Source organism: Pogona vitticeps, chromosome 2, assembly GCF_051106095.1.
Source record: "Pogona vitticeps strain Pit_001003342236 chromosome 2, PviZW2.1, whole genome shotgun sequence".
Classification (NCBI taxonomy): Eukaryota; Metazoa; Chordata; class Lepidosauria; order Squamata; family Agamidae; genus Pogona; species Pogona vitticeps.
Window position 1 is genome coordinate 151,938,033 of NC_135784.1, and position 15,124 is coordinate 151,953,156.

The window sequence follows — 15,124 nt, forward strand, 5'->3', positions numbered from 1 at the left end:
AACTGAAATGGTAGTAAGTTGAAGCTCCATTTCCAATAGCTACAAAGAAGCAGCCTCATTGCCTCCTACAGTTAGCAATTTGAATTTCCTGCCTTTCCCCCCTGCTTTTTTCTGTTTGTAAGTGGAAGCTCCGGTTGCAAGTAGAAGCAAAATTTTGCAGCAGGAGCTGGTCGTAACTCGAAATGGTCGTACATAGGGGCATTCGTAAGTCGAGGCACCACTGTATTTGAGTTAGTATGATGCACAAACTTTATGGTCAAAAAACTTTCATCAAGCCGACTGAGCTGCAACAGAGAAGTTGGAAAGAATTCTAACTTTTATTGAAAAGCTTTTTGAGGTACCAGAGAAGGTAATATCTACCATGTTTTCCCGAAAATAGGGCAGGTTCTTATATTAATTTTTGTTCCAAAAATGCATTAGGGCTTATTTTCAGGGGATGTTTTATTTTTTTCATGCACAACTATCTACATTTATTCAAATACACTCATGTCATCTTCTTCTGGTTGCTGGAGGGCAGGGTTTCACTTAACTAGGGTTTATTTTGGGGATAGGGCTTATATTACAAGCATCCTGAAAAATCATACAAGGGCTTATTTTCAGGTTAGGTCTTATTTTCAGAGAAACACGGTATTTAAGAGGTCCCAATAGTTAATCCCCATGTATGTCTACAAGGCCTGGAATAATGTGTAAGAACTTGTCAGAACATCTAGAAATGCCAAATGTGTTAAACTGCCATACCTCAGGTGAGCCTGCTGGTTCCTATCACCCAGTAAGGCCAATCCTGATTGGCAGCAGGTCTCCAGGCATTCTCTCTTCTAGTCCTGCTTCGGGACCCCTGGAGGTCTCCAATGTAAGCACTGATCACACCTAATCCTTCTTCGCTTTTGAAGTCAGAAAAGATGTATGGGGTCTTAGGGTTGGTAGAATGATCTAATGAAAATTAAAAAAGAAGTAGAAACTACTGCTGGTTCATGTTCTGTACCATATGTGTATAAAAAACATATAGAGTACACTTCCTAAATCTATTGTGCCTACATTTTTTCATTTGGGGGCAAAACTATCTCTGGGTTAAAATTAGACAATTCAAACAACTCTCAAATAACAAACTCCTTAAAAATCCTCTTCAGCTGCTTGTCCTCAAACAACATAAGCTTATACTATTTGAGAACAAGTTTGCTAGTATATGAAAATAGGAGGGGAAATACCAAGTCTGAATGTATTATTTTATTGTAATACCTTGATTCCGTATGATACAATATTATCTCTGTAGTGCACCTCCACGTAAGATCTTTGTTTTTGAAGCAATGCCATTGAGTTGTGCTGACATTCTATCTGTCTCAAATGCCTATCAAAATTAAAGGAGAAGGGTGCCTTTGAAATGCAAAATTGAGGAGCAGATGGCAAGCTCCCATCTCACACCCAAATTAACCCCCTAATTGCATTTGGCTGATACTTAAGGGTAGGTAAGGCACCATAATGTTGTTAAGGGATAAAGGGGGAGCAGGGAACATACTCTCACAACATGCTCTGCTCATGTGGTGAGATTTTTAATCACAGAAAATAGGATGAACAGTTAACCTTCTCTTATGCAAAGAGCCGCTTAAATGGGGAAAATATATTCTCTTAAACTAATGGAAGATGGGAGTGGGAGGATGGGATCCTTAACTTTTGTTACATATATCCAATAGACTTCAAGCTGAATAAGCTTGTTACTGGCACTGAAAATCCTCTAGCAGAAATGTAAGATGACATTTTCACAAGAGTAAAAGATTTAGCTTTTATCCTCCTCTCCTTCTTATGCTCCACATCTGTCTATTCTGGATGCTTACCATCTGAATGCTATACATGGAAGAGAAATATAGGGCAGACTGGACTTAGGCTGTAAATGTTTTGGCTTGGGAGCAAAGGATAAGGAACCATGGGGTTGACCTCTACTCCACACTTAACCTAGTGTTTCCCCAACTCTTAAAAGATTTAGAGTACTCTTTTTTCCCCCTCCAGGTTCTCTTTGCTTAAAGCAATCTATGCATATTCCCAATGAAATGTGCCCAGTAGAAGAACCTTCTCTTACTTTGTGTCCTATACAGATACACTTACTCCTGCTATTATTTATTATTAGAGATATTTATTGATTTTATTGTCTACCAAGGCCCCCAAACTGATGCATAATTAAACAGAAAACATTATTTAAAAAGCTTTAGAAACACTTAACAGCTAATGTTAAAAACCTATTTTTTAAAAGCCAAAGGCTACATAGAATAATCCTGACTACCTACTGAAAACGTAGGAAGTATATAGCAATCTGATTTCCCTTGGGAGGAAGTTTTCAATCAAAGTGCTGCTATAGAGAAAGCCTAGCCTCTTATAGACAACAATCAAACCTCCCGGACTGGTGGGACAAACAAGAGGGCCTTAATGAAATATTTCAAATTCCAGGCAGGATCATGCAGGATGCTGTGCCTCCTGTTTTTACATGTGTCATATTATAATCCTGATAATACGTGGCTTCCTCTCTTCCTTAAGACTGCCACTGTCTCAAGGCCTGCATAAATCCAAAAGGACAGGCTTCGGGATGCAGCTGTGTAGCTTTTCTTCTTCTTCTTGTTTAGTCATTAAGTTGTGTCTGACTCTTCGTGACCCCATGGACCAGAGCACGTCAAGCCCCCCTGTCTTCCACTGCCTCCCAGGGTTGGGTCAAATTCATGTTGGTAACTTCAATGACACTGTCCAACCCATCCTGTCGTCCCCTTCTCCTCCTGCCTTCACACTTCCCCAACAACAGAGTCTTTTCCAGGGAGGTAGCTTTTCATAGTGGAAGGTAAAATATTAGCCATAGGCATGGCCCTTATTGTCACTGCCTTCATATTTACATATTCTAGTGAACGGGTTCCCAACCTAGGGGTTGAGATCCCCAAGGGGATCACAAAGTGTTTTCTGGGGATAGGTGGAGAGTTGCCACCATTATTTTTATTTGCAATTACAGTAGGGCCTCCATATCCACTGGGGATTGTTTTCAAGCCTCCTGCAGATTAAAAAAGTGGATAATAATGAATTCTATACATGTATATATATTGCAGGGTAAAGGGGAAAAAGCCCCAGAAAAAATATATTCAATGCATTACCAGATGTGAAAGAGAGTTGATGGAAAGGAGAGCGTCATCTCCTCCAGAGAACAAAAATGTTGTGATCAGAAAAGAAGGGGAGAAAGAAGTGGAGGAACAGTGAATCAAATAGAAGAGGGTTAAAACAGAAGTCTGCCTAGTGGAAGGGAAAGGAGGAGTTAAAGATTGTGTGGGAAGAGGAGATAAAAGGGGCGACAGGAGAGCGGAAGTTTTGGATTTCAACAGGGGAGAAAAAGGAGGATGAAAGGAGCTGCAAGTGAGTGAGTGAATTATTGAAAAACTTCCCTAATCTCAGAGTGGGAGGCCTGCTACTTCACCCACTTCCTGGGGGAGGAGAGGTGATGATCACCGAGATATTGGAATAGATGGTGGTCGTCTTCCTGAGAGGACGGGGTCGCTCGAAGAAGGTGGTACGTCCCGACCCTACCTACAACAAGCCACCTCCGGAGGGGGATTAGGCTCGCCACCCGTACTGTGGCACAATCTGTGCGGTCCAGAGTGCCTCAATGAGGAATCCTACAGACAAAGAGCGTTTTTGTCCAGCTCCCCAATAGTAAGAGGGAACACCTATTATGGAGACCACACAATGTTTGAAGGACAGTTGTTAGACTTGAATCATGTTTACCCTACTGAAGTTGTCGTTGACACCCCTGAACACAAGTTAAATAAATCTGTTAACAGTTTACAAGAGCCCGTGCTTTATTTTTCCGTGCCAAATTTGGAACTGTCAAGGAATTACAGTACAAAGAACCCAATCACACCAGACCTGGCCATTAGAGGGTGCCAGAGACCATGTTATGTATTATTCATTAACAAGTATTCATAGTGTGCTCTCTGGCCCCCTCTTCTGGCCAGTTCTATTAATACATGTGAAAATATTTTTTTTCTGGATCTTTTCTTTTATTATCAATATTTTTCGACCGTGAATAAGTGAATACGGATCCCGTACATAAGGTGGTCCTACTGTACTTTATATATTTATTACATTAAATATGGTATACACAATGCTGTTTTATCTTAATCCTTTTGTTCCACAGATAATTTTAATCTGAACTGGAATTGCTGGCAACCAAGAGTTTTTAGTTATTTCTATACCCCTTTGAGTGGATTTGCCTCTTATGCATGCACATTGCTCCTGCTTCCTCTGAAAGAGCCACTCTTGCTTCTCTTTGCTTCTCCACATCCACCTTTAGTGGACTGATGTCAAGCTTTTGGACCTGAGTGAGCTCAGCTCAGAGAGGCGTGCTGACACACAAGATGGTGACAGAATTTAAAGTTTTTGCCATCTTTGCCAGTGGTGCCTTTTGCTTCACCTGAGTATCTGGCTTTTCCAGGCGCAACCGTGGCAGTGCAGTGAAGGGAGAGTGGATCTGGGGCAGAGAAATGCCTCCAGAGCCTGCTGGAGGAAGGCAAGAGAAGAAAAAAAAAGTGAGGAAAGAGAGCCATTCCTTTTAAAGATAATTGGCAGAAGGGAATAGTGATCACAACTGCTGCTTTTGTTTCACTGTCTGTGAAAAGGGTAAAACACTGGAATAAAAAGTGCTTAAAGAAATGTTAAAAGGAACAATACAAAAGCAACATGAGCCAACAATAAAGTGTGGAATGCCTTTGGCTGTCTAGCCACAAATTTATCCATCATCCTCAAATTCTGACTAAAGGGATAAGAAAATGGGAGAGTAAAGTGCCAGAAGGCTATATGAATTGTGCAATCCCCCAGTTGTAAAAAAGGCCCTTCTAACCTAACTTCTGTTCTGGAACCTTATCAAAAAGCAACTTCCACCATATTGAAAGCGTTACACGTCTATTTGTCTTAAGTGCCCATTTCTACATACATTTTAATGGGAGTGAAACTCTTGTAAACCCAGTGGGGTTTATTTTCAAGTAAACACAAATAAGATTTGCACATTACACAAAAACAGAAAGAACAATACAGTAAATACAAGTTGTGTGGATTTTCCCATCCTTTCACATAATTTGCACATGGGAAATGTGCAAACTATCTCTTTAAGGAACAGGAAATGCTGCATATTAGCATTCTGACTAAAATCCTACTGCTTGCCTTTTTCTTACAACAAAGCCTGATTCTCCTCAATAAAAAGCACTTCCTACAGGCATCATTAACATAACCACTGCACATAGGACTAGCATACTGAAGTTCTTTCTGTATCATCCCTGTGCTATCTAGTTTTGTACTTCAATAGTGAACCCTGTGGAGAATTGACAGTCTTTGCTATCTGCTTATTCTGTTCCGTTCCCTCAATTGATATTGGCTGAAATCCTGCTGGCATAGATATTCCTGTGGAAAGATGGTAACATCATGAGCAGGGAGAGATTTTCAGTAATGGAAGACTTCTTCCTTCAATGCCATCCATGGCTTTTCTGACTTGGGAGTTATCTCTTTAATTGAGTAGAAGTTGTGGGAGCCATGGGATGGGAGAAGGAAGTCTTTAATCACCAAATATTGGACTATGTTGCCAAGAAGAGGCAAATTTTCAGTAATAAAAAGACTTTCACCTACCACCCAATTGCTTTCATTCAATTTTGAAGTCAGAAAAGCCACAGGAGAGCAAAGTTTTTCATTACTGAATATGTCCCCCTGCTAGTGACAATATCACCCTTAGCTATGCCAACAGGACTTCAGCCATTAAAATACAAGTACTGTATACATATTGCTGCAGTACATTCAAAACAGAATTAATCACAACAGAAAAGATCAGAGAGGTTACGTGAATAAAAACAAACTTTTAATATAATGTACAACAGAAAATTGGACAGCTTCATTTTTATATTAAAACAAAAGATTTCTTTCCTATATTACATTTATTTACATTTGCATACTGAGGAGGTAAAGTGTCTAAGTGGCTATTTTACAGTCTTTTCCTAGTAAAACATAGAAAACCTGAAACAAATATAAAGGTCAAGTAGGATCCAAGGACAAGAGGACAAAAAGAAGGGGAAATGGGAGGCAGAGAAAAGACAATTGTACCAACAATTATCTTATTCTGAAGCCAGTCTGCTACCTGCCAAAAGTTTAACAGCCAAGAACCCATACATTCCATTTTTTAGATATGAAAGAAATGATTAAGGGCACTGCAAATGAATGTCTCCATTCAGAGGTTAATACCACCACTCTTTGATTTGATGCCAAGGTGAACCTTGCTGGTTGTTACCTAGCAGGAAAAAATAACTTGAAATCTGTTGCATGAAGTTGGGTTACTGAGATCACTGAAGTAGACATATTAACAGAGATCGTGTTATGGCTACTGCTTTCCACCATTCTCTTAGATAACCTTGGTTAATATTATAAAGAATTTTGGCTGATCACTGAAAAGTTTTTATATTTTCTGCCAACTTTTTCATTTTAATCATGGAAGGGGGATCAGGAATAAAATTCTGTGAAACCAATAGGTTTCCTATCCAAACACATTTTTGGTGCAGATGAATAGTAAAAGCAGAAAAAAAATTCCCTTTCCACCTCTTGAAATTTGTACCTACTGTCAACTCTTACCTTTATAACAGAAAAAATCCAAATAAGCATCTGGCATACCCTGCTAAAACGTTTATTTTAATGCTCTTTGGTGAATACCTTTCTGCTCTTCTCCTATGGCTGCAGATTTGAATTAAACAAATTTCTGCTGAAAATTTGCAAAGCTCTGTGGATAAAGAATGATGAAAAACTGATACAAACAGAGACCTAATTTCAAGCACATGAATGAGTCATGTATGGAAACATGCACAGCATGATCAGCAGGAAAGATAAAAATAAATGATTTTTAAAAATCAAATTGATTTAAACCATGATTTTAATAAAAAACCAATTTTTATATAAATGTCACAAAAATCTTTTGATTTAAATCATAATTCAAATTAATTTGATTTAAATCAAATCCACCCTGAGATTAGTAATTGTGATACAACCTGCTGTCTTTTAAATACAAGACAACAGAGTTGTACAAGGTGTAGTTACCAGGTGCCTACATTAACTCCCTAAATATAGTGTAAGAGAAAGGAAAAGAGAATGAAAGAGAGGAACAAATTACTGTAACACATTAATTAGGTAAATAGCACTCCAATTCAAATTGCCTTTATAAGAAACATAATCTGCTGATCTGAATAGAATCTACCTCTAGGTTTGGCAACTAGGATTGCAAAATCACAGAAGTGAAATACTGTATGTATTAGAAGTGATCTGCAAAAATTCTTGCAATGTGCCTATCAGAAGAACGAGTCTTTCAAATTAATTTCTTATACCCAACAAAAGTTCATCCTACAGTCCACACCACAGAATTTCAAAGGACAATTGAAGCTCCAAAGAGTCTTTTGTTTTAAATCAAGGAGGATTCACACAATGGAACTGTTGCATATGCAACATACATGTGTACCATCCAGAATCTTTGTGATCTTCAGCCTCCAGTGCCAACAACCAAGTACAACCTTTTTCTTATTTACAGGAATGGACAATCTATATAAACATCAAGGTATCTTTCATCTTAGATCTGAGATGAGATGATTTTTGTGAGCTGTTTCCCTCTTCTGGAAATGTGTGGTAGCCTCTGGTTCAGAAATGATCAAGATGAATTTACAGAAAAAGACAAGTTTTACAATCAGAAGTACAAATTCCACATCTCCTTCTGTGAATAACAGTGCCTGAGATTTCAAAACACAAGTAGCTTGTTTCAAACCCAAAGGAGAACATTAAAACTGATTCCAAAGCACAACACAACAGTTCATCAACTTTACACACTACACAATTAAGGACAAGGGAAGGGGAAGAAGGGAGAGACAGACACACACAATGTACGCTAACAACCACCCACCCACACAGACAGCAAATACATAATGTTTTACAGTCTTAAAAAACACCCAGTCTCAGAGTGGAGACACCTCCCCTCAGATATCAGGGCTCAAGATTTGAATACAAATAGTTCCAGTGTAAAATTGAGCTCTGTGCATTTTTTCAGGTTTTTTTGCAGTGATTTCTTTAAAAACAGAACGAGAGGTAATTATCAATTTTACTTCTCTTACAAAGAATAGTAAAAAAAGTTAAAATCCAGACCCACCCATTAAAATAAGAATTAAACAAAATTAATCAAACCACTCCAGTTAAAAGTTATGGCTTCAGGAGTTATCTACCACAAACACCCAACCCCCACACAATGGAGTTTTAATGAATTATTTGTACCATAATACAATCTCAGGCTGTACCAACACAAAAATGACAGCCAAACCAGTTTTACTAAACCTTGATCATTTAAATGAAACAAAATGCATGCAGTTAATCCACTCCCAACCCTCCCCCACCACCCGCCTCGTGACTGACAGAAACTTCTAGAATATGGGGGACCATATGTGTATATATATCTATATATATATATACATATCTATATTTATTTACACACACACACACACACACACACACACACACACACACACACACACACACACACACACACACACACACACACACACACACACACACACACACACACTTAAAAAGAAACACAAACAGACTTGTTTTATAGTATTCATTCCTCAGTGGACAAATCTTGCCAGGAAGTCTCTGAATGCATATCTCCCCATATTTGAGAAATTCAAAATATTTTGTTGTGCCAAAGGCACCTTGAGAAATGGAAGGACAATTATCTTATAGAGTCAGCCTGTTTCTCCAGCCCTTCTTTTACCTTGCTCCCTTTAAATCAGGACCAGCACCAATTTCAGCTGAAGTTAAACTGTCTGTAAATTTCTCTCTTTGCTAGGCAGGTGTTGCTACCCAGCATTACAGGGGACTCCTGAAAACAAGCAACAGCAGTATCTATTCCTTGCTTTAAAAGAGGGGAAGGATGGCAGTGAGACAATTGGTGAAGTGCCCTGGTTGGTAGGTCTAACAACTGGCACAGCAGACCCTCTACCCCTCCCTAGTGAAAAGACAAGATAGCTATCGTTCAACTAGTGGACAAAGAGGGCACTCGCACCTGCACTTCACAAGGGGACACTCTATATTTTGACATGCACAAGAGCACAAGCGGGTACAATACATACCTGGGGCACAGGGACACGTACCTTTGCACATGCACACTTCTTAAACACCAATGGTTGTACTGGCTTCAGATCTGTCAAGCCAGAAAAGGGTGAAGACGTTCATGTGGCCAGACAGAGAAGCACACAAGACCTGTGTTTGTACCTATCGGTCCTTAAGAACTTCCCACCCCACGCAACTTGCAGTACACAAGAAATCTTTTCCTCTCCAAAGCCACAAGATTTCCCTAAGCAACATGTCATGAGAATTTACAGGGATTTCCGTCAGAGAAACAAGGGTGACAGCTGCAGAGAACATCTCTCCATACAATCCTCTCTTCATAGTCTTAAGAAGGGATCTGTAAAAAGATGCATTTCACTCCTGAACCAGGAAGGGAGCTAAGTCTATGAACTCCAGCTTCCTCACCGAACCACCTGCAGGCCATGTTGTCCAGCTGATAGCAGCAGGCTTTGTAGAAATACGAGGTAGGCCTTCTTCATCACTTATCAGTTCTAGCATGGCAGCTTTTGTGCAGGTTCTTCCGGATAGCACTTGCAGACTAAACTTTCACATCTTCCTGGACACTCAGCTGAGAGAGAGTTTTCTTAATGCGCAAGGCGGTGAGACGTGCTGCCCCATTAGCATACCAGCACTCTCGCATCATTTTCCCCATTACTCGCAAAGCCTAGAACACAGGAGAAGACAAGTCATCAGACATTTCTCTGCGGTGTATCGAATCTAGGGGTCTGTTTCACCCACCAAATTTTGGTCTGCAACCCCTGGACTTCCCAAGGCACTGCCCCAGGACCAGACTGCAACTCAGTTTTCTCCAAAGAATCCCTCTGAGAGCTGCAGTCCAAAAGTACAAATCTGAGCATCTCAAACCTGTTCCAGCCACAAAAATGGTGATTTTTACTCCCTTCTCTGTGATTTCCTCATAAATCCAAGACCCCAAACAACTTCCAATTCTTCCCTTCCCACTACAAAATAACAAAAAATCATCAAGATAACTTTATCTTGATTTTTTTTCTGCAACTTTCACCACACCACCTGAACACCTCAGCTGGAAAGAAATATCATAGGGCACGGCTCGACTCTCTCTGAGCACAAGTTGATCTCACCCATGTCACCTCTTTCATGCCGTCATTTCTGTTTTTAGATAGTGAGCGCAATACATCTGGAATAGAAATGGCAAGGCAAAGCCAGTGCAGGCCACTTATCTTCCCCTAACTACCGCCTCCCTCCCCCCAACAAGGCCCAGCCCAGCAAAACTGCTGGTGAGCTCCTTCCACTTCACCGCTTGCCTCACACTGGCTCTGCCTTGCCATTTCCAATCTGGAGCCAGTCCACACAGAATAGCACACCCCAAATCCAATTCAATGGTCCTTTGAGACATCACATAGGTAACTGTTTTTCTGTGAGATGGTACATTCTGCTCATTAGCAGAATTTAAATAAAAAACCTTCTCGCACTTTGAGACTCCATCTTTACTGCAAAACAGCCCACTATATTTCAAAGAAATAAACACACCAAGTTTGAATATCAATCAACTATTTTTTTCTGATCAGGTTGCTAAAGGCAAGAACTGTAATGCACTTGACTTACTAAAAATGTGCCACATAAATGTTCAATATATGCATTGTCCTACAAATTACAATAAGAAACCTGCATATGTCTTGTTTATGGATCTTTATGGGCAGTATTTCTATGCCCAGGATGATGAAAAGAAAAATTATTTACTTCAAGAATGAGCTGGTAAATAGGCTTCTTGTATAACAAATGTAGCTGTATACTTATTTAATGCCAGTCACACACTAAAGCTTCCCTCTGTGTCTTAAATCAATATGATTGATTGTATTAAAAGTACAATTTTTAGCTGCTACATGTTCTTTATATGATGGAATTTCTGGTCAATTTTCTGACTTCAGGATCTGCCTAAGTCTTGAATAAAAACCTGTGATTCTGCAAAACTAGACCATTCAAATGCAAAAAAAACCCAATCTGGATTTGGAAAAATGGCCCTAGATTTTCTGTTAGAACAGAGAGGGATGTACAGTGGTGCCTCGCAAGATGAAAGTAATTCGTTCCACGAGTACCGCCATCTTGCGAAAAGCGGTTTCCCATAGGAATGCACTACAATGCATTCCTATGGGAAACCTCGCAAAACGACTGAATTATTTTTGTCTTGCGAGGCATCGGTCTTGTGGGAAAAAAATCGTCTTGTGAAGTACGACCATAGAAGAAGCCATCTTGCGAGTCACCAACACGATCGCAAAAACCATTCGTCTTGTGGGTTTTTCATCCGGTGAGGCGTTCGTCTTGTGAGGCACCACTGTACCTTGTTGTTGCTGGAGACTTTGAAAAGAAACAATTCTCATTTGGTCCAAAAATCTTCAGAAGAGGTACTGCAAGGAACCAGCAAGTGGCATGATTTCCCTCTCGCAATGTTCCCTCTAAGCTGTGTGTATACACGTGCATGCACAAAACACCATCGGGCTGAGAACCAACAGCCAGTGTTGACAACCGTTTAGTTCTAGTTTTGGATTAAACCACCATCCCTGCATGCATGGGGTGGGACTCCCACGCAATGGGGAGAATTAAAGGGAACGTTGACCCCTCCCCAATAATTATTTTAGTAATAAATTTAAATTATACCTCATAACTGTGCCACCAGTTGGGAATGTTGGGACGCAGCTTTTGGTCACACACAACCTTTCTCATTTCTTCAATGGAAGGGTCGGAGGGCACAAGATCATAGTACGGAAGTTGATACTCCTCATGGATACCTTTAAGGGAGGAAAAGGAGACGACAAACTCCAATGTAGCCCTGCCCTGCCAACCTATGTTCCTTCCTCCAAAAAGAAAGAGGGACCAGGCTGGTAGCAGACCAAAGCTACAGATATAGAATGCAGTAGTAGTGCACTGGTGGACATCTGCTGTTTCCACACTATGTCCAAGTGCAGATGGAATGAGAAAATCCACTGTGCAGGAATGAGAGGAAGTACTTTACAAAGGGGGAGAGAGCAAAGAGAAGATGCTTGGAGGCACTGTGGGGAGCAGCATGAAGAGGCTGTTGAGATTACCAAGGTCTCTTCTGCAGACTCTAGGGTGCTCCATCTGAGTCACCCATTTGCAGAATTTTTGTTTATGAAGTCTGAATGGAATAAGGGAACAGCAGTAAAAGGACCCAGCTGGACAGGCTCCCCCAAAAGGTTGATATCCCCTGGTGACCTGGGAGGGTAACATCCTTGGCCACATACCTTCCTGCTAAAGAATCCTTCCACATCAAACAAAAGATCTCACTGGTTGCCACACAGGGGTGGGATCCTTCGTTGTTGTGCCAATCTGGGAAGGAGGCTGGCTGGTACTTGCCCACCTCACTGTGCAGACAACCAATCCAGTAAGGAGGCAGGGCAGGGAGTCTCCCCACTCAGCTGATGAGTAGTTGGCTGCAGGTGGGGAAGCGCCAGACGGGCTCCTTCCTAGATTGGCGGACTGACAATGACCAAAGGGTCCCAGCCTTGTGTGGCAACCAGTGAGTGGACCGGGCAGTTCTAGAGGAAGGGAATGGACCTCTGTGGCACCTATAATGCGGCTATTTGTATTCATATTTGTATTCCCAGGGATACAAATATGAATAGTCTATGTCTAGGGACAACTATCCAGAAAAGCTCATCCAGAACCATGACTCCACAATCAGAACAAATATCCAGAATTCCAACCAAAACCTTTCAATACAATCTAATTAGAATGCAGATTCAATTGAAACAAAATGATCCCCTGAATTAGGAAGATTATGTCCTTCCCCAAGCAGGACAAGCAGCAGTAACTTCCCACTCCTTCTATTACTATGAAGAACTTTTTTCTGAAGTTTTTATGCACTTATTATCATGTGGTTGTAACTCCAGCATTTAAAGCCAACAATACCCTTCTTATCTTCTATGCGACAATAAGAGAAAAAACAACAACAACTGATTACCTCCTGAGTTGCATCTGCGAGCAATTTCCCAATAAACAAGGCCCAGGGCGTAGATATCAGCACATTTAAATGAATCAAAATGCTTCATGTTTATAGTTTCATCAAGAACCTCAGGAGCCATGTAACTGAAGCAAAAATAAGAACTAGATTAATTGCTATATTGTTTACTGGGGATTCTCTCTAGATACAGATCTCTACAAGTCTACACTACTTTTATGTGGGTAATTATTACTATTATCATAGTTAAGCACATTACAGAAACATCCTTGCGTAAATATGGCTCAGTAACACTGTCACAAAAATTGTAATTCATTGCACAAAATGGATCATTTCAGAGAAGTTTCAAAATTTTAAATGAATACATTACTTGACTTCCTGTTAAAAACACTTAACCATGCCCAGTAATTTCAAACCATCTCAATACATTGTGAATTGCAAACAAAAATATAATGACGAAATAACAGTCCTGCAGCCATTGAGGCAAGCCTACCAAATTAGCAAAGCACCACTGGCCTCCTCCAAACACAAGCAGCCATCTGGAGAAAAAGGACACAACCTTGAACTGCCTATGACTCCATTTTGCTAAGTGGTCTGGTTCAGTTGCTAGTCCTAACTCGGAAACATACAGTGGATCAACTGGGAGTAAACATTTACGCAAGTCTCGGTGATTCAATGGGACTATCAAATTTAACCCAATGAAATCTAGCTGTTTGCTCTATAATGCTCTTGTGAGTAACAAAAGCTCTAACTACTGCAATAACTATTGAAAAGAACTAAGTGTACAAATTAAGGTAAAATACATGAAACAGTACTATAGACTTTAAATTACACTCAGAACCAGCCAGGATAATCTACTTAGAAGTAGTTCCTCTGCAAGGGCGGGAAAGATTAAATGTAAATTGTTTTTTTATTCATGCAGACTTAATAATGCAGATGTTGAGTTCTTGTATCAGATATTCAGCTCCTGTAAAAGCCAGGTAAAGTGTTGGTACTGTTTACATTGTATTACAATGTGTTTTTTTTAAGTTTCACAATAGTTAACTATACTGTTTTTTGTCTAATACTGTATTAATCTGAAAATCTGCCTACAATTATAATGTTAGTTTGTTGTTCTAGAAAAGTTACTGCTTTACTATACTGTCATTTGTTCAAATGATTTTTTTGCTGTTCAAAAACCCAACTCTCATAATGCAACTGGACAAAGTTAACTAGAGTTAGGGGATGGAAAGTGTCTGACAATAGGCAGAACTGAACACTAAACAACTAAAGGGCAAGGAAGAAAAGGGGACAGCATAAAAGAAACATTTATAACAACTTATACCTTTGTCTTTGTCCACCCAAATGCAAAGCTAACACCCAGGTCATGTCATTCACTATTGCCTTACCGTTTTGTCCCAACCCTCTGATTAGGTGCAATGTCAATAGTATCAGTAACAGAGTCATGGCGAACAGCTAACCCCAGGTCAGCAATGGCACAAGTCCCATTTTTCTTCACTAGTATATTCTTGGATTTCAAGTCCCGATGTGCAATGCCTGGTTTTCCTAACAAAGCAGAAGGAGAATGAATTTTTGCCCTTCTTGGAATCAATCAATAACAATTTGCCATGAATAAAGCAAAAAGCAGGAGGGCAACACAAAGCTGCCATTAAACCCAGCGGGATGTAATCTACACAGTGTCCAACTCATAATCCTGGGGAAACAAACACAGTCTCTTTCATCTGATTTCTTACACCTGTTTTAGCAGCAATGCAAGCTGAATAGCTTTTTCATTGTTAACTTGTTCTTGTTAAGACAGCAGTTCCAAACATACGGTACTTCCTGACCTGTTAAGCCATGGTTTAGCAGCACTGAGTAGACACTGCAACTGTTCTCTTTCCTTACCTCCTTGACATGCCAGTTCCAGTTAGCTCAAACTAGAGGTTCCCAATATTTGAATAAAGGGAAAAGAAGGCTTCATATCAGTTTATGAGCTTGGTTCTTAAGCCATGTAGTTCCGGAGCCTGTTTT

The 15,124-nt window shown here is 40.1% G+C and overlaps 1 protein-coding gene across 1 annotated transcript in view; it reads right to left on the reverse strand.

Moving 5' to 3' along the window:
• Positions 1–8,547: 8,547 nt before the first annotated feature.
• The window catches only part of ACVR1B (activin A receptor type 1B), a 37,475-nt gene continuing 30,898 nt past the window's right edge, over positions 8,548–15,124 (reverse strand). The window contains exons 6-9 of the mRNA XM_020784576.3: positions 14,503–14,659; positions 13,118–13,242; positions 11,794–11,924; positions 8,548–9,823 (exon numbers count right to left, since the gene is read on the reverse strand). Of these exons, the coding sequence (XP_020640235.2) occupies positions 9,698–9,823; positions 11,794–11,924; positions 13,118–13,242; positions 14,503–14,659 (539 nt within the window). The 3' untranslated portion in view covers positions 8,548–9,697. The remainder of the gene's footprint in view (positions 9,824–11,793; positions 11,925–13,117; positions 13,243–14,502; positions 14,660–15,124) is intronic.